The sequence below is a fragment of the Schistocerca serialis genome, chromosome 1, assembly GCF_023864345.2.
Source record: "Schistocerca serialis cubense isolate TAMUIC-IGC-003099 chromosome 1, iqSchSeri2.2, whole genome shotgun sequence".
NCBI lineage: Eukaryota > Metazoa > Arthropoda > Insecta > Orthoptera > Acrididae > Schistocerca > Schistocerca serialis.
The window spans coordinates 1,064,583,931-1,064,611,784 of record NC_064638.1 but is presented as its reverse complement, the minus strand read 5'-3'; the positions used below and the strand labels follow the sequence as shown (position 1 = coordinate 1,064,611,784).

At 37.8% G+C, this 27,854-nt stretch overlaps 2 protein-coding genes across 3 annotated transcripts in view; both read right to left on the bottom strand.

Moving 5' to 3' along the window:
* The window catches only part of LOC126415753 (mitogen-activated protein kinase kinase kinase 4), a 212,394-nt gene extending 210,413 nt beyond the window's left edge, over positions 1 to 1,981 (bottom strand). Inside the window, exons 1-2 of one of the 2 annotated variants that reach the window (XM_050083454.1) lie at positions 1,794 to 1,981; positions 1,361 to 1,570 (exon numbers count right to left, since the gene is read on the bottom strand). In XM_050083454.1, the coding sequence (XP_049939411.1) occupies positions 1,361 to 1,570; positions 1,794 to 1,867 (284 nt within the window). In that variant the 5' untranslated portion in view covers positions 1,868 to 1,981. The remainder of the gene's footprint in view (positions 1 to 1,360; positions 1,571 to 1,793) is intronic. The other variant, XM_050083455.1, reaches the window with a different exon arrangement.
* Positions 1,982 to 3,080: 1,099 nt separating this feature from the next.
* LOC126455369 (uncharacterized) lies at positions 3,081 to 3,971 on the bottom strand. The gene is made up of 2 exons (XM_050091168.1): positions 3,605 to 3,971; positions 3,081 to 3,460 (listed from the first exon to the last, which is right to left on the bottom strand). Exons 1-2 carry the CDS (start codon positions 3,969 to 3,971, stop codon positions 3,081 to 3,083), a joined length of 747 nt encoding a protein of 248 aa, XP_049947125.1.
* Between the last annotated feature and the right edge of the window lie 23,883 nt (positions 3,972 to 27,854).

The following is a 27,854-nucleotide window of genomic DNA, read 5'->3' as shown; positions in this document are numbered from 1 at the left end:
GGATCTTTAATTATAAATATTACTTATTTAAAGAACAATAATGCAGTAAAAACATGGGAATTGTCACAGTATGCAAATATTAGGAGGTGGCCACATTACTGAGACAATATTTAAGACTAATGAAAATCAAAAGAGGGTAGGTAGGACATGTAACCCAGGTGAAGGGGTAGCTCATGAACCTACAATGTTCTTTCTTGGATATCAAAGGACAAGAAAACACTGAGAAGTTGTCCTCTGGAACAACATTAGAAAACGAAGACTGTGATACAGCAAACAGCCCTAACCAGTAATAGTAAACATATGAACATGGATAACCCTTAAACTTCCCGGCAGATTAAAACTGTGTGCCAAGACCAGGACTTTAACTTGGGGGCTTCACCTTTTGCAAGCAACTGTTCTACAAACTGAGCTACCTGAGTGCAACTCATGACCCATCCTCACAGCTTTACTTCTGCCAGTAACTAGTTGCCAACCTTCCAAATTTCACAGTTTTTACTGCGAAACTTCCAGGAGATGATGTACTGGAGGAAGTAAAGCTGTGAAAAAAGGTCATTAGTAATCGGGTAGCTCAGCTGGGGAGTACTTGCCTTTGAAAGGCAAAGGTCCAGGATTTTAACCATGGTCTGCACACAATTTTAATCTGCCAGGATGTTTGATGTAAATGCTCACTCCACTGCTGAGTGGCAATTGTGCTATGGATAAGGCTAGATATAACATGCAAGTTGTGCTCTGACAAACAGTACATCAAGACCAATGTGTAAGGCCGATAACAAATTCAGTAAATTCGTGAGTGAAACTGATATTTTGTGTGCTAAAAATGCATTGTCATCATGACAAATAATCTATTGTAACAAATAATAGGAGCAACAGTATTAATGTGTATACATTTGTGAAGCACTAATGTAAGACTTCCAAATAAGACTTCTTAAGGCACCATATACTTTGTTAATCTTTTACCCGAAATACATTACAAGTTGTAGCACATATGACAAGAATGTTTGGTAACTGATAATTTTGTTGCAACCACGTAGACAGGCAATCAATTATTTGTCTAAAACGTTACAGAAGTGTAACAGTCATGTAGAAGTAGACCCGACTGGCGAAAACTAACCAAAACTCGTTCCAGCAACATACTTTGTAATGATCAAAATGTCGCCACATATAAGAGCAAGGGCTGTTATTCTAGTTTATATTCTTTTTGTTCATAACCAACACGAAACCATCCCGTGTATGTTCAGAAAGCTTGTTGCGTGACTATATACAAACACATTTCAGAAATACAAAACATGACTTCAAGACACAAGTTTCTAAATGTATTGGCATTTGATATTTATTAAATTTGGAAAGTAATTGTACAAACCATGCTTCTTCTCTCACTCGTTGTTTTCTTTCTTTCAGTCTTCTTGATATCCGTGTCCGAGGCGGTGTGGTTGAATATTGATCGTAATCATTTAATATGTCGTCCTCTTGATTACCGAAAGCGTCAAAGCTCCCTTCGTAACTTTCTATATTGACAGATGGGGATTGTTCGGGATACTGATCGTCTTTTTCTCCTTCAGTAAACGTCCTGCTAAAAGTGTTAACTTTGAGTAAACAACGATGACACACACATTCATTTAATGTATGATTGCCGGTAAATTTTACATACTGCACATGTCCCTATGCAACAGATGCCCTAACAAACCCTAATCATATTACTCCTTTCATTTGTCTTAACGGCATCACTATAAACACATTGCATAACGATGACAACATCTAATGTCAACAAATTTAAAGAAACAAAACCAACATACCCTTCATCTTCTGAGCTATCTGGGCTAAAATTAATATTTATCCCGACTCTTTTCTTCCAGTCATCGTCTGCCATAGATAAACTAGTAATGCAAACGATTCACGAGCAATACACACTTTCAACTCACTGCTATTGCAAAAAAAAAAAAAATCACATCAATACCATCCACACACACTTCCACCGAAAGCCCACCACAACTCAATGCTAATTACTTGCAAAGATGAAAACACTGAGATAGCATAGCAAGTGGACACACACACACACACACACACACACACACACAAGTTGGTCGGCTGAGCTTCATATGCCATACTATCTATAAATGTAATTATTCATGGTGAAATTTTTGCAGACATAAATATTCTGTCGGCAAGAGTAGAAATTATTACCTTTAGAAATAGTCACCAGTACATGTCTCAATATGGTAATTATTAGTTATTTATGAAATAACCTGATGCATCATCAGAATTTTGTACTCCCAGACAAAATGAGATAATGATTAACTGGAAATTTTATTTTACAACTTTTTAAGCGTATCTATCCTAGGACAACTTTTGGGTCATATACCATGTCATATAATCCAACCTCATCCAAAAAATTTCCGTCACAATTGTGGGAATCACATACCATGCTTCAGATAGCAGTTTTAAACATGCATCGAGACGGCAAACAAGAAACAGAAAACTAAGAAGATAATAAATGATAAGAAACTGAAGAATTCAAGAGGTTTTTGCGAAATACAGAACGGTAAAGGCGTACACAACACACATGGCATTAATTAACCCGTAACTGGTACACCTATAAATTGTAACACATAAGGTACATCTGGGTCCTCGGGACCCACCCAAGTTTTGAGTATATTTTGGTAAAAAAAACACATTTAAATGAAATTTAAATATGAAACTTTTATTAATGTTTTGTTACTAATGTTTTAAAACCACATTCCTCATTTATGGTCATACCTTAAAGATGTTACAAAAAAGGACAATAAACTGCATAAAATACGAAATGTGAAAAATATACTTTTGGAAAGTCCTGCACATCAGTTACAAATAGTAAGATAGACAACTGAAACTTCACGTTTAAACACAAAATGTACTATGCTTCACAACAGTAAGCCAGAAGAAAAGTTCAAAATCAATATAAAAATTTCTGCAGGCACAACTTTTGGATAAATTTTAGTACATTTCTCAGCTAAATGACTATGTGATCTTTGAAAATAGCAGAAATTATGACAAAATATTAGGTTTCAATTATACAGCATCTTCACCAGTCCATTTCAGTTATTTCATTCATCCAGACTACCGAAACAGTTTGGACATAAAGCAGTGGAACATTCCAAACATAATGGTGTTCGACATCTGGCACACGCCCGGGATGCTTTCCTGTCTTTTTTAGATGGGCACACTGAGCATCTTTTCCTCTTCGATTTAGTAGCACCAGCTTCACTGTGAACCTGGGATGTTCCTGATGCCTTGGAGGGGGTCATGCCTAGAATATCACAAATGGAATTTCGGATATCTTTTCTCAAAAATGGAGAATCCAATCTTCTTTTCATACAATCACTTATGAGTTGTGTACCTAGTTCAATGAGGAATTCTCTGCGTGTCACATCATCAGTATCTTCTTTCCCATGGTACAAAACAAAAGCATTTACACCTGCTATATCTAGCATAGTGTAGAAGACTGCCATAGGCCACCGCCTTGTTCTTCTAGAAGTCGTGTAATTATGCGTCTTTTCGTCAAGTGCGTCAACTCCACCTTTTGTTTTATTGTAGTCATGGATTATTTCAGGCTTATTTTCCACCATACATTCTCCATGGTGCATTGTCGATATCAGGTTGACAACCTTGTACTTTTTGGGGACGTGTGAAAGTATTGTTACAGAACCAGAGTATCCGTAGATTGAAGAAGACACATTTCTGCCCTTTGCTGTTGAAAAGCTTGGTGGTAGCTCAGCCTTGTTCTTTCTCATGGTGCCAATATAAGTCAAATTACAGTTCGACAACTCATTGACCAACTCCACACTTGAGAACCAGTTGTCCCCTGTCACATTTCTGTTACTTCCCTTGATTGGTTCAACCAACCGCATGACAACAGCTGTTGGTAAGAGGACACGGCGCGGGATGGCTACAGCTGATTTTCCCGAATATATCTCTGCATTCAAACAGTAGTGCATTTTGGCATCAGCTAGAATAAATATTTTTATACCGTATTTCCGTGGCTTGGATGGAATGTACATCCTAAATGGACATCTACCACGGAATCCTACAAGCATTTCGTCAACAGTGACGTACTCTCCGACTGAATAGTTTTCTTGACAAGCTTCTATCAATGAATTGAAGAGCCAAGAGATGTGGTACAGTTTATCTGTGAGTTTCCTTGCGTCACGGGTTGCTGCATCATCAAAACGAAGGCAACGTAATAAAAACAGCAAACGTTTCAAGGGCATAGTTGCCCTAAAAATTGGTCTACCAGTGCCGTTTGTAGCATATAAACCATTCAGATCTTCGTTGTTTGACTTGAAGGCTCCCCACAAATAACAAAGACCTATGACAGCTTTTATTTCAGTACTGTCTGTTAGATTTGAAAAAGAATTCTTTTTTGACTCAGGTGGCAATGACATAATCTTTTCATTGGTTCTGAGTACTACCTCTGCAATCATTTCTTTGCTGAAAAGTAGTTCCCAAAATGCTAGAGGGGTCTTTTCTGTTACCTGTCTAGCTGCATTACGTATGCCAGGAAAGTGAATTGGAGCAATGATGTTGGTTTGAGAGGTTCTTCCACGTATGCTGGGTGTTGTTGACCACTTGAATCTGTTTCTTCCATAGATATAATTAGTTCCAGATTGTTCGTTGTTACTGTCTCCATCATCACTTTCATCACTTCCAGTTTCATGTTCACTAATTTCATAGTCACTGTCGCTTCCACTTATGTCTTCAATATCACTGTCCAATGGTTCGTTCAGATTATCTGTAGTATCTTCCTCGCTCATTTTTCTGAAGCACTACACCGTAAATCCAAGATACCGGAAATAATGCCACGAAAAGAAAACTTTCACTAACGGTACACCTGGGTCCACGGGACCCGATCACCTTTATAGAAACAAAACTAACAAAGAAACGCCTGCAACAATGTTGTGGGCTGGTAGCCAGTTGATTGTTAGGAGAGTACAGGGAGAGGGAAGTCAGTGCTACCACACACATCACGGAGCTGGAAAAAAGAAATTTCGCTCGGGTCCCTGGGACCCAGGTGTACCAGTTACGGGTTAAAAACAGAAGGTGCAGGGCTGTAACGATGGGGTGATGAGATAGACCCCTGCCAAAGATGTGCGCACAGAGGGAGCACAAAAATTGACCGAAAAAACAAGAAGGAAGGTCGAACACTCGTGTTCCCTTGTCTTTTGCCTATGAGAAAAAGCCTGCCGTCGATACATGGCTGTTGTTGTGTCGATTCGTACAAGTAGCATATTATAGAAAAGACTCCTACCAAACATAGTCTTTCGCTGACATGGTTTATGTCTCATCGGTGCGCTTGTTCACATTTACACACAGTTGTCATTTACATGGTCTGTTCACGTTCAACAATGAAGGTCTTATCCTTAAGCCTGGTCTACAGGTAACGTATTGATCATGCCAGACTTTTCAAATGAAACGTTACGTGTGGACAGAAGTTCTGCAGTCTTGCATGAACTGAATGAAGTTTGACAAAGTCGTAAAAAAATTATGGGTTGGAGTTTCGTGTGCACGCAAGAATACCAACACGTTTGTGACTTTAGATGCAAGTTATTCGCTCAAACTTAACTCCATTGCCGGTCTGCTCTTGGTAAGGCTAGAGTTCCAACTTTTTTGTTAGTGTAAAATTGTTAAGCTCTCGTAGCTACTTGATGACAAATTGCCTGTTGGCTTCTGTCTCTGGTTCTTCAGAAGACATTTCTTTGATCATTCAGTTTTTTCAGTGTGTGTAATGGTGAAAGAAAAAGAGAGACTTACGATTTGTACTCCGAATTTTTCATGGAGTTCATACAGCTGTTCACACTTTTAAATCACTGTTATTTGTCCTTATTGACATTAACACTGGCTTGGCATAACATGTGACATTCATGATTGTTACTTGCTAAATACATGTCGCAGCAAGTCGCTTCAGTTGAAATACTAATAGCCTCAAGACTGAGAGCCGCATGCCACATGTTCAGAAGTTGTCTGAGTGGAAACACACCTTTTAATTACGGCAACACAGACAAGAAAAACCGGAAATATTTCAATTTAATTATTAAATACAAGAAAGTGGATCCTGAAGAAACAAAAAAGTTGGTCACCAAAAAGATTAACTTGTTTCGAACGATTTGCCACAAAGAAAGCGAGAAAATAAAGTGTCCATGAAATATGCAGTGGGAATGCAAGAAAGTTAAAAACCTTCTTTGTGGTACTCTGATTTACTTGCCTTCTTGAATGTCAAGGACCAACACCCAAGAAGATCGTAGTGAAACATAAATAATAAGAATCACTTTTAATTTTCGTGGCCAACAACCATAATTTATTGCATCCCTCATACAAACTTAAACAATCTGAGTTATTATACGCACTTTTTTTGGAACATTATAAAGTAGTGAGGTTCTATGGTACTTTTAGCAAAAGAAAATAATGTACTGTGTAGTTACAAGACACTAGAGACAAAAGTAATTTCAGCAGTGATTTTTTTCTAATTAGCGTCAAGATGGTTAAAGCACAATACTTATACTTTTATAGTATGACATGTAAATACCTTCATGAACTGAACTGTTTTAAGCACATTTCAATCTACACAATGACTTTGCCTTGTCAGGGTACTGATCATTCACTGGTGAAGTCTATTTTTAAAACGTCCTTCACTTATCTTGTACTTTCTAGAACTAGAGCACGTCTACCAAGTTGAAGATTATGCATAATTTTAGGGTTACATCTCTCTCCTGATAACTCAGAACTATCGACTATATTTTTTGGATCGAGTATAACAGATGATAAACAGTTTTGAGAACATGGTGCTCTTAACATTGCGAATACACACCAAGCTATCACTATGACTTCAATATATTTTGCATCTAAAATAATAGCAGATTGCAAAATTAGAAAACGAGATGCCATCATTCCAAATGATTACACATAGAGCTCTGGAGAAACTATTTAAAAATTGGAATGTGCCAGTTTAAGCTGTTTCTATGATACGGTTAATCAAATCACATACTAAATTTTTTATCACTGACAAACTCTGTGGAAGTACTTGATTACTACTTCTAACTTCCTCTGCTTTAGGAATCTTGAGGCGACAGTGTGTCAATTTATAATGAAACTTTGTGTTTGTATTGACCTCTCCATCTGAAATTGAGCCAATTGTTCCAACATCACAATACATAAATTCAAAATTACTGTCATTAATATTGACATGAGTACAATGCTGTGTTTGTTTTTAAGTAATTGAAATAATACAATCCTCTATACCGTGGTGGTATGAGTGTCGCATGCTTCTTGTCGACTGCACCAACACGATGAGGAAAAGTTACCATTTCATGTTGAATACTTCAGTTATGTCTGCCTATCTTTAGAAAGAACAGTACAAAGATGGATGAGTCAAACAATAGTGAAAGTTAAACACGTTTTATGTCATACATAAAAATAAATTGATTTATTTTACTTTATTTAGGAGAAAGGTGAACAAGTACTGGTAAATGAAGAGGAATTGTAAACAGAGGTTGTATTCCAAATTTATCTAACAACACAAGAAAGAAGTGTGGAAACTACAAGAAAAACTGTATCAAGTTGTGATACACCACCGTCAAGTGATCAGTCTTCCATCAAGAGGAAGAGAAACCGGTTTAAATGCAATGATCCAGCTACAGACGTACTGAGACTAGCTGAAGAGAAATCGAAATCCATTCGTACTGATAACGAATTTTATGCTTTTGGGAACAATATAGCGCATAAATTATGTGATCTTAAAGGGTATCAATAAATACCTGGATGAAAGTTCATAAATGATATTATATTTTAAGCTGCACTGAAAGTGTTAACAAAGGATTTTACAGTTGTTAATTGTGCTGATTCTTGTGGGGCACAGAGGTTAATGTAACAGAATTTTCTCTGTAATCGTCAGGCAAGTCTTCCAAATAGCACACTGGGTAATCCACATTGCAATCATCCAGTTCAACTTATTACTAGTTCAAATAGTAATACAATAGATATAGATAATTCCTCAAGGTTATCTAAGTACCTATGTAATTTTGAGGCTCATGCCTAAAATTGTGCAAATCCTGATCTAGCTGTAAAATATTTTCTGCATATTTTATTACTCTGCTTAGTTTAATTTCGCTAACAGCTGATTGTTATTTAAAATTTTTACTGAACATTGTGAGGTGTTGATACAATAATATTTTTGTCTATCTCCATATATTTTAATTTAACTATATTCTTTCAAAGGTTGAAACATTCATATATTTTACTTACTTACTTTTAAATACTCCTTTTTCAGAATGTCGTATATAGTTTCACAGGGTTCTGAGGTACGATGGGGTCATGCATTACTACCCAGTAAACAGATTTTAAAACTGAAATCCCTGAGATTTGACACAATGGAAAATAATTTGTAATCAGGTTGAACGTCACCAGTTGGTGGTTGCATGGTTATTGGTGTCCACAATATGTATAACTCAGCAGAAAAAAAGAAAATCCGTCAACACTACATGCCGAGTTCAGTGGGAAGTGTAATGCATAATATATTAAAACCATCATCAAATTCAATTAATTGTGGGGGGCTGTGTCTGACTGGTGCAGGCATTATGACAACATCATTGCTAGAGTACCAAAGATTTAATCATCCATTGCATGGATTGCAAGAAAAATTCCACAAGATACAAAGAATGATCGGTACAGATATCTAAGGGATGTACTGCATTATACAGAACCAAAGCAATGACAGAACATGATGAGTGTTTGGTCATTAATGTCCACTAACAATGTCCTGTCGACTCCTGTGTTCCAAATGTCTCACATGAATTAAAATCACGGAGAAATGAAGAAGCTTTAAAATCACAGAGAAATGAAGAAGCTTAAAATATGATTGAAAGCCAGAACAATTTTTGACATTGAACTATACTTATATAAGATCTTCATAGGAATCTTTACTAGAGCACAGCAAAATGGCTGCAGTATCTTACCAAGATAAAACATGAAGGATGACTCTAACAACATCATTCAAAACATCAGCAGAACAAAAATAGTGGATGAACTAAATTAGTCCAGCGTTTACATATATCTTGTAGACATGATGTTTTACAATCGATACAGCAAAATAAGGGAGTAAATTAAAATTAACTGCACAGATGCATCGTTTACATAGTTATTGTATGAGCATTCTGTGTGTCCAAATTCTGATAGATAAAATGTAGTAGTACAGCTGCTCATAGTTTATTTCGAAATTATAGTTGCAAATTCAAGATTCTTACAGCTCCTGCCAGTCGCTAAAATCCCTAATGTTGTGTCAAGTCTCTTGTGTGAGCTGACAACTGCCCTCATGCAACTCTATTCTTTTTCTGTTTCTGGGGTGACAGGTGTTAACAATTTAACTTACCTTTCTGTTTCCATAGCTGAGTAATTGTGCGAATCCTCTGGTTCCCACTGTAGATCCTGTAGAATATTCACACGTAGGAGAATGTCCCTCTCTTTGGTAACCATTCCCGGGACCTTTGTGAATGATATGTAGACTTTGTTTTCTTCTTCAGTTTGAGAGCACATAGTGCAGCAATGGTCAACAGGGATGTACTGAAGCCATGGCGAGACAGACTCCTGCCAAGGGCGCAGGCACAGAGAGGGCGTAAAATCTCGCTAGTTAAAGAAATGCTCTTTAAAAATCAACCAACATAGGTATGGAATTTCTCCTGTCCCATTGTGTTCCTATCTTTTGCCAACAAGAAGGTCTACTTCCCTCAGCCGGGCCTGTCATCACAGTGTCATTTCTACAATGTCAATTCATCCAGAACAAATGACTTCTACTGAACAGACATGTACTGGTGGCATGGATTATGTGACAACACTACACTTATTTCCCACAGCTGTCGCCACCACAACCCGCTCATTTTCAATAGTGGAGCTCTTGCTGTGTCTTCGCTACAGAATTGAAGCATATGAAACACTGGAAAGCTGAAGCAAATATGCTACAGTGTTTGACTGAATGCATCTGATTTTCGCCAACTGAGAACTGGAGCAAAACTTTTCGCACCAGAGCAATGTAATGTATTTAACAGAATAATATGTGCAATGGAAAACAGAACTAACATATATAAAACATATCACTTGAGTTTAATTTCCCGTGAGGAAATGCCTTAAATGAAAGCTCTGTGTCTTATCTTGAAATATGCGAAGCTTATATGGTTGCCAAATGTTGCAGAGATATTGAAACAGCATAATTAATTAAAGTAACTGCTGCTTTCAATTTCTAGGTGAAAGAGTAGCTTCAGAACATTGAAATAGAGTTCCATTTGGCTATTTTGAAGGTTCTTCAAAGTATGTGCTAAGAGGTGTTATCTAAACACATAGAAGTCAGGAAGAGGGGACAAGAGGTGACATTTGCCCACTGGAATCTAGAGTACAGAGCTTGTATTGATATACGGAATGGATAACCATCAATTCTGTTGGATATAACAATTTTTTGTCAACTAGAAATTTAGTTCTTATGGCATGGCGTGTCTCGAAACTCACCATCTCATCAAAATATACGATACTGTAGTGCCTGGATTGTTAAGAAGCGCGATGCAATGTTTCTTTGAATGTGCATGCAGGGTGTGATGCAGGAACGTTGACATGTGGAAGTTTGGGTCTGGTGGTGGGTCCTTAAATGTACAGGAATTACATAATCTGAGTACAAGTACAGGTTGTATTAGGGAATGACAATACATGAAATTTTGGATCTGGGCATATGTCGTCCACTCGTAGCTAAAGTGGTTATGATGACCACTTGTGTAAAGTAGGAAATTCGGATTGTGTCCCAACACAGATTTTCATTGTCGTCATCCCCTTTTATAGCTGACAGTTGCTTGTATTCGCAACTATAAATACATCTCAGACATTTCATCCATATGTACAATAAAAGTAAGTGTGGTGTTATGTGCATGCCACCAAAACTATGCAGACGAATTTTTCAGCTCCATGGGGTTATATGGCATGGTAGTCCTCCACCCATGAAAAAGGTTTTGTTTGAAACTGTAGAGTTTGTGTATGAAGATGTGAGTGTGAAAAGAGGGCATCACACCAACAGACTGCTTATGAAACATACAATAGCTTGGAATCGAGTGCTGAAGTGGCAGAGTCTGGCCAGAATGTTTCTTAGAATCTACTAGAAGATTCATGAATCAGGTTACCCTCCATGGGCTAGGTGCACGCAACGACTGTGGTTATATTGGGTTAGATAGAGCAGCAATCAGTCATAGAATTAATTCATGAATGTTCTAAATCTCTGAGGTAATATGGAATTAATGGGCGGTGCATTAGTTAGACATTCTGGGCATTTTCACCACATTCTTCCACTTATTTCAAAATCAACTTCAGCAGATGAATCAATGCAAGTCTGAAGAAACCATTTCTGTGATCTTATGTGAAGAAAATAAATCAAGAACCAATATGAGAGCTCAACTTTCCAATGATGAAGAAGTGAATCATTCTGTTGAAAAACTCTTGCAAATTAATGAAGGCAGTTAACCAATTTATTGCATAATGGTCAAATTGAACTTCCAAATGATTTATGTTAGACTGTGAACAGCCCAAATAAATTAACAGATAAATTTTTTTAACATTATTCAAAACTACTCAAGTTGGTTATTTGAAAAAGCCATTTTATTAGTAAGAAATAAAGTAGTTGACAATATTAATTAAAAATTCTAATAATATAATTGAAACAAAAGCAATATCAATAAAAGGTAAAGAAAAAATAGAATTTACTGTGGGGATTTCGCTCATATGTACTGAACCATCGTTTCAATTCAAAAGACTGCTATTACCAGTAAGGTTAGCATTTAGTGTCGCTATAAATAAGGCACAAAGACAAAACTTAACATTTTGTGGCATTAATTTGATAAAATCATGATTTTTATCACAGTCAGCTATATGTGGTTTGCTTTATCTTTTCACCCAATAACAACATAACAAATGTTGTTCATAAGTGAGTATTTCAAGAGAATAAGTTAATTAAGTATGAAGTAAAGTTAATATAAAGCAAAGTTTTCTTCCACTGTATTAAATACAATTGTATTGAGAATATGACGATTGGTATAGCTTTATAATAACTGTATTTAAAATCTTGATTTTTTTGATATATACATTGAAGAGGCAAAGAAACTGGCACACTGCTTAATATCGTCTAGGGCTCCCACAAGCACGCAGAAATGCTGCAATATGACGTGGCATGGAGTCAACTAATGTCTGAAGTAGTGCTTGGAGGAACTGACACTATGAATCTTACAGGCCTGTCTATAAATCTGTAAGAGTATGACCAGTTGGAGATCTCTTCTGAACAGCACATTGCAAGGCATCCCAGACAGGCTCAATAATATTCAAGTCTGGGGAGATCGGTGGCCACCGGAAGTGTTTAAACTCAGAAGAGTGTTCCTGGAACCACTCTGTAGCAATTCTGGACGTATGGGATGTCGCATTGGCCTGCTGGAAGATGCAAAGTCCCTCTGAATGCACAGTGGATACGAATGGATACAGGTGATCAGAAAGGATGCTTACATACATGTCACCTGTCAGACTCGTATCTAGACATATCAGAGGTCCCATATCACTCCAACTACACACACCCCACACCATTACAGAGACTCCACCAGCTTGAACAGTCCCCTATTGACATGCAGGGTCCATGGAGTCATGAGGTTGTTTCCATACCTGTACACATCCATCTACTTGATGCAATTTGAAACGAGACTCGTCCGACTAGGCAACATTTTCAGTCATCAACAGTCCAATGTCAGTGTTGACAGGCCCAGGTGAGGCGTAAAACTTTGTATCATGCAGTCATCAAGGGCACAAGAGTGAGTCATTGGCCCCAAAAGCCCATACGATGATGTTTCGTTGAATGGTTCATATGCTGACACTTGTTGATGACCCATAATTGAAATGTCCATCAATTTGCGGAAGGGCTGTACTTCTCTCACTTTGAACGATTCTCTTCTGTCGTTGTTGGCCCCTTTCTTGCAGGATCTTCTTCCAGCCGCAGCGATGTCAGAGATTTGATGTTTTACTGGATTCCCCATATTCATAGTACACTTGTGAAATGGTTGTCCAGAAAAATCTCCGCTTCAACACTGCATCGGAGATGTTGTGTCTCGTACCTCACGCGCTGACTACATTACCACGTTCAAACCCACTTATATCTCGAGTAACTGCCATTGTAGCAGCAGTATCTGATCTAACAACTGCGTTACACACTTGTTGTGTTATATTGGCGTTGCCGACCACAGCGCCGTTTTCTGCCTGTTTACATATCTCTGTATTTGAATATGCCTGCCTATACCAGTTTCTTTAGGACTTCAGTGTATATATATATATATATATATATATATATATATATATATATATATATATATATGTGTGTGTGTGTGTGTGTGTGTGTGTGTGTGTGTGTGTGTGTGTGTGTGCTACCTTTGCTTTTCCCTGTTGAGTACAACAGAGGTTATGTAGCAGCTGTTGTGTTTCTCGAAATTACACCAGCACCAGAAAATCTTCCATCTCTTCCACAGCAATGTATATTTCAAGAGAAAAAGGCCAAGGCGTATCTATGTTCTCAAGCTCTTACCGATATTTTGGAATGTTAACGAATGTTGTCAGATATGCCTCATGCGTACCTCATGCGCTGACTATATTACCACGTTCAAACCCACTTATATCTCGAGTAACTGCCATTGTAGCAGCAGTATCTGATCTAACAACTGCATTACACACTTGTTGTGTTATATTGGCGTTGCCGACCACAGCGCCGTTTTCTGCCTGTTTACATATCTCTGTATTTGAATACGCCTGCCTATACCAGTTTCTTTAGCACTTCAGTGTGTGTGTATATATATATATATATATATATATATATATATATATATATATATATATATATATGTGTGTGTGTGTGTGTGTGTGTGTGTGTGTGTGTGTGTGTGTGTGTGTGTGTGCTACCTTTGCTTTTCCCTGTTGAGTACAACAGAGGTTATGTAGCAGCTGTTGTGTTTCTCGAAATTACACCAGCACCAGAAAATCTTCCATCTCTTCCACAGCAATGTATATTTCAAGAGAAAAAGGCCAAGGCGTATCTATGTTCTCAAGCTCTTACCGATATTTTGGAATGTTAACGAATGTTGTCAGATATGCTGAAATACACTCAAATTTTCTAGATTTTAGAATGTTCTAGGAAGTCTCAGGTTTCTTTTTAATAATCTCGAATGTCCTGGAAAGTTCTCAGTGTCCTATAAAGAAGTGATTGGCAGAGTACTTTGTTTCAAATTAGGGTACTGTTTGAATACTTTAGTGGATTTAAGAGTCATGGACAGTATTTCTGAGTATTCAAGAGTACTTTTTAGTGACCCATTCTACATTTTTACGATTATTTGAACATTCGTTTTTATTATGTTCTTTTGTAATCTAGAATCATCTAAATAGCTTTGCCAGGGACTATAGTATCTTGGGTGAAAGAGGAATGTTACTTTAATATCTTATCAATAGGATAGTGCACAGCTGTTAAACTTGACTTCAAGAAATTAATCAATGAGTTTTCTGTACTAAAAACGAAGAAATGCAAAGTGGTATTATACTACATAGATAGTTCTTTAAAGGGATAGTATCTCAACTTTTAATTTGGCCTTGTTTCTTCTATCTACATTGTATAATGTACCAGTACATTGTTTTATACATTATCATTATATCATTAACAACACTATGGTATTAAATAATCACTGTGTTTGAGTAATCATCTCATTATTCATAAATTCCTCAAATGAACAGTAGCATTTTTCAACTAACATGGCATATAACTTTCTCTTCATCAACCTGTCTCCATGCTCAGTATATATCTATCCTTGAGTTTATTGTAAACTTTCATTCCCATGTGCTGGGGTGTCTGTTGGTAGAGTTTTAAGTAATATTTTGGAAGCATGAAATTTTAATTGTGTCTGGTGTTGGCATACATTTGAAATGGGTTTCTTTAGTTAGCTCAATTTTACTGTGTAAAATGAAGGTATGACAAACATGTTCAATGTGTTGATCAGAACTGTTTTTAGATTATTGAATAATGAGCAACAGGATGTTCTTGGAGGGGCAGGATTTGTGGCATGTAGCTTGAATTCCCCCCAAGTATTAAAGCATGTCTAATTATGGGTTCAAAGTAACTGTAGTACAGTATTCCCCAGCTGTTTATATCTGTTACACCAGATAATATATGCACTGCAAAAGTAAGGCTGTTTAGTTTAGTAGCTAAATACTTCCTTGACAGCTTAAATTTTTGCCCAAGATTAGTCCCAAGAATTTGATGGGCTGAGCTATATTCATAACTTGATTTTTATACATAATATGGATGTTAATTATTTTTTATTATTTGGTTTAAAATTCATGTAAACATGGTCTTTGAAATGTTAAATTTAAGGCTATTTTGTTGAAACCACGTACCTGGGTTGTTTAGTGTGTTTATTACTCCATCCAAAATATCTCTCATGTTTTCGTTTTCAATAAGTACTGAAGTAGCATCAGAAAATACGACTGGTTGGGCATTGCTATTAACAGGTAAATCATTTGTGCAAAAGAGAAACAAGATTGCCCCTAATATTGAGCCTTGAGGACTCCTTGTGAAATTATATCCTGTTGAGAAGCATAATTTATGGTACTATATCTTACAGTATATTTTGTTTCCTGTTTGTCAGAGAAGATCTGAGTCGATGCAGAGCCTTTTGTCTGATGCCATATCTGTCTAGTGTACAAAGCAGTATCGAGTGACTCACCAAATCAAATGCCTTTGCAACTTCACAGGAGAGACCTGCCAGTTTGTTACTTTTGTCCAATGATGAGCTGTGTTTTACGATGAATTCATTAATTGTGTTCATGGTACTTTTTCCCATTCATAAAAACCATACCGTTTTTGAGACTAACATCATCTTTCATAATAAAATTTGTTATCTGGTCTGCAGCTATTTTTTCAAATACTTTGGACAACACTAGGAGGGTAGAGATAATATGATAATTTCCCATTTGATCCAATTTGTGTAGTGGTTTTATCTCTACATACTTAAGTACACCAGGGAAGCTGGCCAGCTCAAATAACTGATTATTAAAGATGAGGGTATGCTTCTTTATTATACACAAATTTAATTACATTGATGGATGACTGATCCCACTGTGCAGCATTTTTAAAGAGCAAAATAGCATTTTTTACATCACTGGTTGAGACTTTAGTAAATGTTACAAGGGGCTCTTAATGGTGGTCAAGGCAAAACAAATTTACACTGATCTCATAAAAAATCACTTGTACATAGGATTTAACAACATTTGTGAGTAGTTTGTTAAAGCATTGAGATATCTGAACAGGATTCAAAATAGTATTGATGTTTTGTTTAATTTTTTAAGTTTCCTGGTGGCTAACTGTTTTACCTAATTTGGTTTTAATAACAGACCATACTACCTTAGACTTATCTTAATATCGTAAAATGAATTTATCTTTTGATATTCTTGTGGCAGTGTTAACAACATTTTTAAATACAACTTTGCACTGTCTCACATAGTTAATAAAGTCAGAGTTTTTTATTGTATTTCAGCTCTCATGCAGCTCTCGTTTTGTAGCACTAGATATTTTTAAGCCTCAAACAATCCAGTTTAGTTTACTTTTGACTTTTCGGTGAAAGGCCCTAGGTGTGAATGATTCACACAACAACTATAGAAAACTTTTTACAAATTTGACACACTCTTATCTATGGACCATTTTACTTCATCTATTTCATCACAGAACATGTTTAAGTAAGTTTTACAAAAGTGTCGTTTCATATAATACTTCTTAATATTTGGTTTATTTATTCCAGGCAGTTGAATAAACAAAGCAGAATGGCCAGAAATTCCACAGCCAAACAGCTCTTGTTTTCATTAACAAGTATGTAACTTTTTAAAATATTGTCTATAAAATTAGCTAAATGGGCATTTTCTCACGTGAATACACAAAAGTTAAGTTTTCAATTAGAGTTATGAATTAAGTCAGTAAACTGTTTAGAGCTATTGTCATGACTTATCACATTTACATTAAAGTCAGCTGCTAAGATAATATTTTTCTTCCTTTCTTCTTAAGTTTATCTAGAAGACGGTGGAGTTTGGAGAAGAAAGTATTAGTTATTATATTTCCTGGAATTCTGTAAATTGTCATTTCTTTTAGTTAAACTCAACAGCTTTCAAAAGAGCACTCCTCATTTAAGTAATCAAAATATGTCTTTATCCCATATGTTAAGCAGGTATCAAGAAGTATGCACAAGCCTCCATCGATCTCTCTCTTTTGCAAAAGCTGCTTGCTACACTGAAATGTTCCATTTTATTAACAGTTTTTTAGAGTAACTAGTTATCCAATGTTCATTTAAAAATATAACTTTGGTATTGTTGCTTTCATTGAGAATGATTTTCACTTCTTTAGTTTGGCACTATCTGCCTTGAAACCACTTACATTCCAATGCATTAAGTAAATTTTTCCATTTTTGCTTATCTGGCTATGCACAACTTTTCGTAGATTTCTTACTTCTGTGTTTTCTTCATACCAGTTTCTACTAAAATCGCTCACATGGGATGGTGGTGAAATTCTTCTCTTGTTAAAGGGGTGAGTGGCTACTGTTGTTTCTACTATTGGTGATGTAGTGTTTTCTGTTGTTGTTCTTCTTCTTCTGTTGTTGCTGTTGCTTCTTCCCTTGCTGCCTGTGTTTCTTGTAGTAATGATTCAGGGGATGCTGCTGCCACTGGTGACACTGGCTCTGCTGCTGCCACTGATGGTGGTTTTGATTCTGCTTTTGGTTAGAATGATGATGTTGCTTCTTCTGCCATTGCCACTGCTTCTGATAGTAATGATTTTGCTTCATTTGATGCTGGTTTCATTGTCACTGGCCATGGCTCTTCTAGCATTGTTCGTGTTGGTGGTTCTGCTGTTAATAGTTGTGCTGCCTCAGGTCGTGATGGTTGCTGTGCTATTGTTTGTAGCTGTCATGCTACATTTGGTCTTGGTATTCTAGGTACATTATTTATTCTTCTGCAGGTTGCAGTCATCATTTCCAGAGTTGTATAACTGAGAAGAATCTTGACCTTTCATTTTAGGTGCAAATCATGCTTTGTCAAACTGTCTCTCTGCAGTTAGTCAATAGCTAACAACTGAGTGTTTGGATCAATTTTGGAGATCTTTTCTAACTCTTTGTTGACCTTAACAATTGCTTTATTGATACACAAGTCATTTATAAGTTCATGTCTATGTGGTCTTCCAATGAGAACCATTATTTTGCTCTTGTTAGAGCCCAATACTACATTCAAGTTTTGGACAGCAGTAGATAAATCATTCCAGTAAACATCCTTGACCCCCCCCCCCCCACTATTACTCTATATTCATTTGCATTTGATGGAGTGCCACCTTTTATGTTTTTTGAGATTTCGAACATTTGGTGCCCATAGCTTCACATAAGAACAAGCTTGTACATCAAGTTCTTCATGCAAAATTTTCATGTATCTACATCTGTGACTATCAGAGTATATGTTTATATCAAAAGATTTCTTTCCTATCTTTCTCATCATACTTGTAGATGCACTGTTGTTTGTGATTTCGTTTTCACATGTTTGTCTGAACTTTTGTATGTCTCTAGGACACTATGACGATTTTTTATGATACTGGGAACACATTCTCGCTGCGTTTCCCGCGATTGGACTTTTTAGGCCTAATATAACGTCACACCTTTGTTTGGTAAAATTTGCGGTGCATTTGAAATCGTATAGGACTGTAAATATTTCAAATCCATTTGTAGCTTGATTATATGGCCTCACAGGGTGTTAATAAGTTTTTCTTTTGTAGCTTTTTCACAAAGTATTTACTCTTTATTTTGGTGCAAACACAAAGGTTATTCCAGTTGATCACTGTCACTTGTACTTATACACGAATTTACTTACACTTTTCAGCCAATGTTTTTTATTAAATTACGACACGGCCAACATATATCATCAATCTCCTCGCACAAAGAACTCTTCTATACACGCTTTTGCCATTATATCTGGAAGTCACGATTTTTACATCTTCAATGGCCGCCCTCTTGATCCACATGTCTGTTCTGTCACACGTAAGCGCCTACCAAACGACAGTGTAGAAATGGGGCAACAGTTTGCAAATCGAATGCAGCCATTTGCAAGGACGAATATGAATACATGTGCCTTTATTTGCATATACATTATGAGAGGAACTGTGGCTGTTCTCCATCCAAATATATGCTTTGGCTGAAGCACCTTGCTGAGGCCATATTGGATTTAACAAGCTCGTATTTGATGTGTTTTATATTGCAACTGCATTATAGCTAACATCATAATAATACTTCATTTTATACGAAGGCCAATTCACACTAGCTGTTATGGCAACATTACATTGTGAGTTAACGGGCGAATTGTGGCGCCCTGAAAATACTCTACGTTTGAAGTTGGCATAGTTGCACGGGTCGCTCGGCGGGCGAAGGCCACTCGGCAGGCCGACCACGTGGTGCCTGACGTTGGCCGAAGCAAGAGGGGTCCAGCCCAATCACGTGGCTGGGAATTCCATGTTGATGCTGTCACGAGGACGATGCTTTGGGTCGATGAATGAGATGTCCTTGCCAGGAGTACGAATGATGGCGGACTTGGTGAAACCATAACAGCAGACATTTCACAGTTCGCATAGAAATTAATAGTAGCCCAATGTATGATGATACCTCAAAATAACATGTACATTACCATTATTTGCACGACGATTCTGATGGTGTAATCAGATTTTCAATATCTTCATTAGTTTAAAGTTTGGTATCTGACAGTACACAAGTAACACCCACCAACGAATTTCCAAAATCCCAACGCTTCATCCAATTTCGTCGATCCACGTGTCTTTAGAAAGCTATTAGTGTAAACCTAAATTGGTATGAATTACAGGCATGTAACTTGAATAGTACATGAGTTATTGAAGATCAAAGTGGCCAATTACTATTGATCATGTCAGGCCATAAGTACTCCACAGTTACTCGAAAAAACGGTAGCAGCATGCTTATAAATAATTTATTCATCTATGTCTTTGTTTATATCTGATACATATTATTAATAGAGAAATTGATTAAATATTTATTGTGTTTTAGAAAGCACATAGCCATTAGGCTACTGGCCTACCTTTTGTTGCTATTGCTTGATATATGTCTATTTAATTTGTTTATGTATTTAACCATGCATGTTAGAGCATGTTTATGGTCCAGCCATAGGAATATTTATTTAATTTCAAGTTATTTAAATGTAAATCCAGTATTTCGAAACTGTTTAATTATTTTTGTGAATGTGCATTGGCTTGAAGACATGGCAGGAGCACTCTAGCCAATCACAGCGCTCGTGAATGGGGAGACTGGATGAAAGTGAGAGAGGAGCATCGTTTCAGGAGAGGACACGAGGAGTTCGGGGGAGTACGGAACAGGACACTGGAAGTGCTGGACGCGACGGCGCAACGGACACAGAGTCAGCAGAAAGACTTGGACAGTGTGGAGCGGTTTGCACGTGGTTGCAGAAGATAGAAATATTTCGTAGTGCTGACTTGTGCACTTACGAGATTTCCATGGCTTCTACAGTGAAGAGTTAGTATGCATTTAGAAGTGAATATCTCATGAGCTATGTTGTTGTTCAGAACTAATTATGTGCAGAAGGAATCTATTGTTTCCCTGTTATTCAACTTATATTTTATTTGCATCGACACCGATAAGTGTTTTGCAGAAATATATCACATTCTCAAAAGTACTTCTACTTTCGTACTCATCATTTAAAGTCGTTAAGATAATACCTTTAGATTTAATTTAATTGCAATCTTTCATTTATAGGTATCTACTTTACATTCGAAATTGCCAAATGATAGGAACCTTTGACCATTCGATCCAAGTGTATATTAATATTGTATACTGTAGACTCAACAATATTTGGCTTGTAATTCGACAACTACGTATCCCAGCCCCTAGAAACGAAACCAGGCAAAACTTTTAATGTTTCAACTCTGTGTTGGAGGGTATGTAGTGGAGGGCCACACCACAGCACCATTTCATCATTATATTTTTAGAAAGCCAGCAACATCATGGCACCATCACATCATGGTGTATTCACACTGTCCTTCATATAATGGCACATCAAGTCAATGATCTTTGCAGGTTGATTTTCAGTTATTTTTACTCACAAAGTGCACATACGCACGTGTGGTAGCATATATACATAGATATTTGAGTCCACGTTTGTTTGAGAATGACGTTTATTGGACTCAGATGGTTTGCAGCTTCCAGGGAGAGCTTGTATGTTAGAGAATGAAGACAGAAGTGCAAAACAATACAAAAAATGTAGGTCTGAAAAATATCATTATGTGGCATAGAAAGGGACTTTCACACATTATACAAGGATCTCAAGGAAGAGGAATGTTCATCTTATATTTCAGGAACTCGAAGCACCATAATTTTTATTTGTTATGTCAAACTGCACCCAGAATTACTAACAGAAAGGCAATGTTACAGGTTGTCATTACATACTATGAAAAATTGGTTGTTTAAGGTTAGGTTTCATTGTTAGTCCAGTGCCAATTCTTGTGCTACAGTAATGTTGCTGTTGTTGTGGTCTTCAGTCGAAATACTGCTTTGAAGCAGCTCTCCATGCTACTCTATCCTGTGCAAGCTTCTTCATCTCCAAGTAACTACCGCAACCTACATCTATCTAAATCTGGTAATTGTATCCATGTCTTGGTCTACTTTACGATTTTTACCCTCCACACTTCCCTTCAATACTAAGTTTGTTTTCCCTTGATGCCTCAAAACGTGTTCTACCAACTGATCCCTTCTTCTAGTCAAGTTGTGCCACAAATTCCTCTTCTCCCCAATTCTATTCAGCACCTCCTCTATAGTCACATGATCTACCCATCTAATCTTCGGCATTCTTCTGTAGCACCACATTTCAAAAGCTTCTATTCTCTTCTTATCTAAACTATTCATTGTCCATGTTTCACTTTCATGCATGGCTACACTCTCTACAAATACTTTCAGAAATGACTTCCTGACACTTAAATCTATACTTGATGTTAAGAAATTTCTCTTCTTTAGAAACGCTATTCTTTCCATTGCCAGTTTGCATTTTATATCCTCTCTACTTCAACCATCATCAGTTATTTTGCTCACGAAATAGCAAAACTACCCAAGCACGACTCACGCCCCGTCCTCACAGCTCTACTTCTGCCAGTACCTCGTCTCCTACCTTCCAAACTGTACAGAGCTCAGTTGGTATAGCAGTCGCCCGCAAAAGGCAAAGGTTCCGAGTTCGAGTCTCGGTGTGGCACACAGTTTTAATTTGCCAGGAAGTTTCATATCAGCGCACACTCCGCTGCAGAGTGAAAATCTCGTTCTGGAAACATGCCCCAGGCTGTGGCTAAGCCGTGTCTTCGCAATATCCTTTCTTTCAGGAATGCTAGTTCCGCAAGGTTCGCAGAAGAGCTTCTGTAAAGTTTGGTACTGGCAGGAGTAGAGCTGTGAGGATGGGCCTTGAGTCGTGCTTGGGTTGCTCAGTTGGTAGAGCAGTTGCCCGCGAGAGGCAAAGGTCCCGAGTTCGAGTCTCGGTCGAGCACACAGTTTTAATCTGCCAGGAAGTTTCATATCAGCACACACACCGCTGCCGAGTGAAAATCTCATTCTGGAAACATCCCCCAGGCTGTGGCTAAGCCGTGTCTCCGCAATGTCCTTTCTTTCAGGAGTGCTAGCTCTGCAAGGTTTGCAGAAGAGCTTCTTTAAAGTTTGGAAGGTAGGAGACGAGGTACTGGCAGAAGTAGAGCTGTGAGGACGGGGCTTGAGTCGTGCTTGGGTAGCTCAGTTGAGAGCGTTGTCTTGGTCCGGCACACAGTCTTAATCTGCCAGGAAGTTTCAATTAAAAGGTGACTTAGTCTGACTGTCAGCTGCCTATATAAAACAAAATTTACAAGCTAGTTATTTTAGGAGGTTTCTTTTCCAAACAAGAACATCTTCAGATAAAACAAATATGCAGATGAAATATATTCTGGTATAGGTACAGGCATATCCCCACTGCTATTTTTTCTGGTTGTTACAGATACTTTCAAGAGAAAAGGAAGAATTGAGTTTCTTGGCAGTGAATTGTAATTTTTCACACTAATTAGAAATACTTCACACAACCAGCAAATTTATTTAGCAGTGGGGGAGCTCCTTATTAAGAACTTATTGTGATACATACCACCATGTATAGAAACAAAACACAGGAAGATGTAATTCTTAGCACGAATTAGAATACTCTTCACACTACCAGTATACTTATTTAGTATTGGTGGAGCTTACTAAGTTCTTATTGTACTATGTACTGCCATGTAAATAACGAGTATGAAGTGGACAGCTCCTCACTTACAAAGAAAGGAAAGATAGCAATAGTTTCCAAATGCAGTGAATGAAGCAGCTGAATACATAAAGAGCTTCTGCTTTGATTTGTCTGCTGGAATGGATTCCACAATACAACTATACCTTGACAACAGAGACATCTATTGATGCCTTCAAGAAAACCAAAGTATATCTTTGAAAGGAGTGCAGTCACAGTACCTCTTGTGATGTATATACAATCAAAGTCACGTATATCAACGCAGGCCTATGTTTTGAGGGATATGACATACAACATTGATGACAAAAGAACAAATTAAAAAGATGTTTACTTCACAATTACTACTCAGTTTTCAAGTCTGTCTTAAATGAATGCAGCTTCCTACTTTCCTGTATTAGGTCTCCACCAAAAGACGTGAAATAATAAATATCTATTCAACATTGTAGGGCTCTTTTCTTACAAGCAGAACCGAAAATGCAGTAAATTTTTCAATTTCGGTTCCTATTTAATATTTCGTGGTGCACACTCTGCACCTGTCTTTTGCGATTACTTTTTAGTCTTTCAGCTATTTTTATGTGGCATAATTTTCCTTTGGACAATTTTATCATATTTTTCCTTCAGCTAACTTGGACTTGAATAATTGTAATCTAGAATATAATTTGGATCTAGCCATTTATTTTCCCACTTCTTTTATCAACAGGTTTCTGGAGTCCTTATCGAAGTCATTTTGCAAGTTTTCTATCAGAAATTGTAAGTGAGAAGACTGACTATATTGCTTTCAAAAACTTTCTCCTCACGTAACACATACTTTCAGTATTGTATTCAATTGCTCAGCAAAACTGACTGTTGGTTAGCCCTGTGTTGCACATGTGAACAGTATTGCTAAATAAAAATTTTAAAATTCATGAAATGCAAAATTTTAAATAAAGAGAATGAATCTGATTAAATGCCAAAATAAATTAATTGTACACTCAATGAAAACTGTTTAACTAGACCTCAGTACCGAAATACATTATGAATATTGCATGATGTTAAGTGCAATGTTTGACTTGGAATAACCAAAAGCCCGTCCTTTTGATAATAAATTTTGTTATTACAGGTAAAAAAATTGTAAACTAAGATAAAATCTAGGAGTTCAATTAGGTCTGTACACTCTGCAGTACTAATCTTGTTGTGGGAGAGGAGATAGCGTCTAATAATGTCAATGGTTTCTTTGAACTGGGACATTACTGTAAAGATTTTTAAGGAATACTAATGTCGCATTATTTGGTATATGTATATCCTTAATTACATTCGCTAGCTCAACACTGCTCTCGACCCCAAAATAATTATTGAACGTCTAAACTGATTTAAGTATATTATTAAGGAACTTATTTAATTTATAGCATGGTGATGACATATTGTTAACAATCGGACAAACTGGATTTCCATCTTTGTGGATCTTAAGTTGTGATCTGAGCTGGGGAAGTTTGACATTCATCATTTTGAGTGATTTCTTTTCATACTCGCTAAGAAGAAACTGGGAGCTGTCAATCTTTCGCCGCAAATGATTCTGAAACTTATCAGTTGGGTCTTTGTGAATTAAAGAAACTATTGACATTATTAGACGCAACATCCTCTCCCACAACAAGAGTAGTACTGCAGAGTGTACAGAACTAATTGAACTCCTAGATTTTGTCTTAGCTCACATTTTTTTTACCTTTAGTGACAAAATTTATTATCAAAAGTACGGGCTTGGGATGGGTAATAGCCTAGCTGGCACTTTAGCAGACATTTTTATCAGTGATTTAGAATGTAAATCTTTTGCCAAGCATCCACAACTAAAAGATTAAACGATTTATTACAAACGGTATGTCGATGAAATTTTATTACTGATAGAAGATGACACAAGTGAGCCAACACATTTGCTCAAGCAATAGGTAGCATGCACCCCAAAATAACTTTTACCACTGAAATAGAAGAAGATGGCGCCATTAACTACCTTGATCTCACTATTAAGAAAGTTAATAACAAACATAAGTCTTCGATTTTTAGGGAACCAACTTGTACAGACAGTATCATCAATGCCAGTTCATGATATCCTCCCCGATACAAAAAGGCTTTCTTCACTTCCGTGGTTCACCGGCTCCTCTGTCTACCATTGGACGAAAACTAAATACGTAAAGAACTTAGCATTTTAAAGCAAATCGTGGTAACTAACGGATTTTCTATAAATGACGTCACGCGGCCCTACAGTAGGCTAAAGAAATGTTTAACAAACAGCAGGCACACACACACCCACACACAAAAGAGAACCGGCAAATATAGAATGAAAACCATTCCTATGCAATTTAATGGAAAAATATTTTAAAAAGTCTGATGTCAGATGTGGCTTTCAGGTTAATAACACCCTAAAACTACGAATAAAACATAAACTGAAAGGGAACTATGATAAATTTGATGGCTCTGGAGTATACAGGATTGACTGCAGTAACTGTGACAAATAATAAATCAGTCAAACAGGCCGCTCTTTTAAATTAAGGTTTAAGGAACACTCACAGCCACGAAACAAAACGGCTTTGGGACAGCATTTATCTGAAACTGGTCATTCCATAGGGAGCATTGAGAGTTGTATGCGTATTCTTCACAGAGTGGAAAAAGGCCGTGCTATTAATCTGTTAGAGGAGCTTGAAATTTATAAAGCAAAAAATAGAGAACCAACCAAACTGCTTAACAGGCAAAATGACTTTGTGCCCAATGCCTAATTTGCTTTATTTGACAATGTTATACTCTAATCACATTTTTTTTCGTTATTGAGTTTCTATTCCCCCTGAAGGGGGCGGGCTGGCAGCAGCTTAGTATGCCGCTCTTCGGCCTACAGACTTTGTTATAAAAAGATTAAGATAATAAAGAATAAAAACAGGCGATAAAATAGGAGACTTAAATGGTAACATGGCGAAAAAAAATCGTGGAACTTAAAACATAGAACAAAGGGATGATAATGCTAATAAAATAAATATGAAGCAGACAGGTAAAATAGAAGGCAGACAATTAAAAAAAAACACGGCGACAGTGTGGTTTCTGTTTGCAAAAGACATAAAATTCACACCCAGCGACAGTATGGTTTCTCTTCACAAGACTGTGAAAAGACGAACAACACGGAACATTCACTTGAAACACTGCACTAAAAATTGGCAAATATGACAGACCACAGCTGAGAGCAGTTGGGAGGAAACAGGACAGATGATGGGAAAATAAAAACGGGGGAAGGAGATAAAAAATGAAGGGGGGAGGGGGGAAAGGAGCCGATGTAGTATGAGGCCCAATAATAGGTGTGGGAGGTACAGGACAGACGCGACAGGGAGTGGGGAAGGCGAAGGAGGGGAATACAAAAGGACTCGGGGGTGAGAAGGGAGGTAGGAAAAGGTTAGGCGGGGAGAAAACAGGATGGAAGGGGGGGGAAGAGGGAGCCCAGGGAAAGGACAGAGGAAAGGAGAGGAGGAGAATCAGAGTTGATAGGAGAGATAAATGGAGGGAGAGAGGGCATCATCCGGGATGGGGACCTGATGAAAGCCTCCTTGGGAAAGAAGATGAAGGGTGTAGAGATGGATGGTAGGGGGGGACACAACAGTGAAGGCATGGCAGGGGGCAGGACAGGGGAGGAGAGGAGCAACCAGATGGTGAGGAGGATCAAGGTAGCGGGAGGTGTAGAGTATGTGGATATGTTGGAGGAACAGGAGTAAATGGGGGAAAGGAATGAGGTCATGGAGGATATGCGTGGGGGACAGGAGGCGTATATGGAAGGTGAGGCGGAGTGCATGACGCTCAAGGATCTGGAGGGACTTATAGAATTTGGAGGGGGAGATATCCAGGTGGGACTGGCATAACAGAGGATGGGATGGATTAAGGATTTGTAGGTGTGGAGGATGGTAGAGAGGTGCAAACCCCAAGTCCTGACAGAGAGGAGTTTGAGGAGTCAGAGGCGGTTGTGGGGTTTGGATTGGATGGAGCGGAGATGAGGGATCCAGGTGATGTGACGGTCAATGGTGAGGCCAAGATAGGTGAGGTTGGGGGAGATGTGGACAGGACGGGCGCAGACAGTAAGGAAGAAATCCAGGAGCTGGAAGGAGAGAGTGGTACGACCTACGATGATTGCCTGGGTATTGGAAGGATTGATTTTCAGGAGCCACTGGGTACACCATGTGGCAAAAAGGTCAAGGTGACTCTGGAGAAGGTGTTGGGACCGTTGGAGGGTAGGAGCGAGGGCAAGGAAAGCGGTGTCATCAGCATACTGCAAGAGGTGTACTGGAGGGGAGGGGGCCAGGGATATCTGCCGTGAACAGGTGGTAGAGGAGAGAGGAGAGGACAGAGCCCTGGGGCACACCTGCAGAGGGGTAGAAGGTGTGGGAACTGGCATGATGGATGGTAAAATACGAGGGGTGGCAGGAGAGGAAGGAGGCCATCAG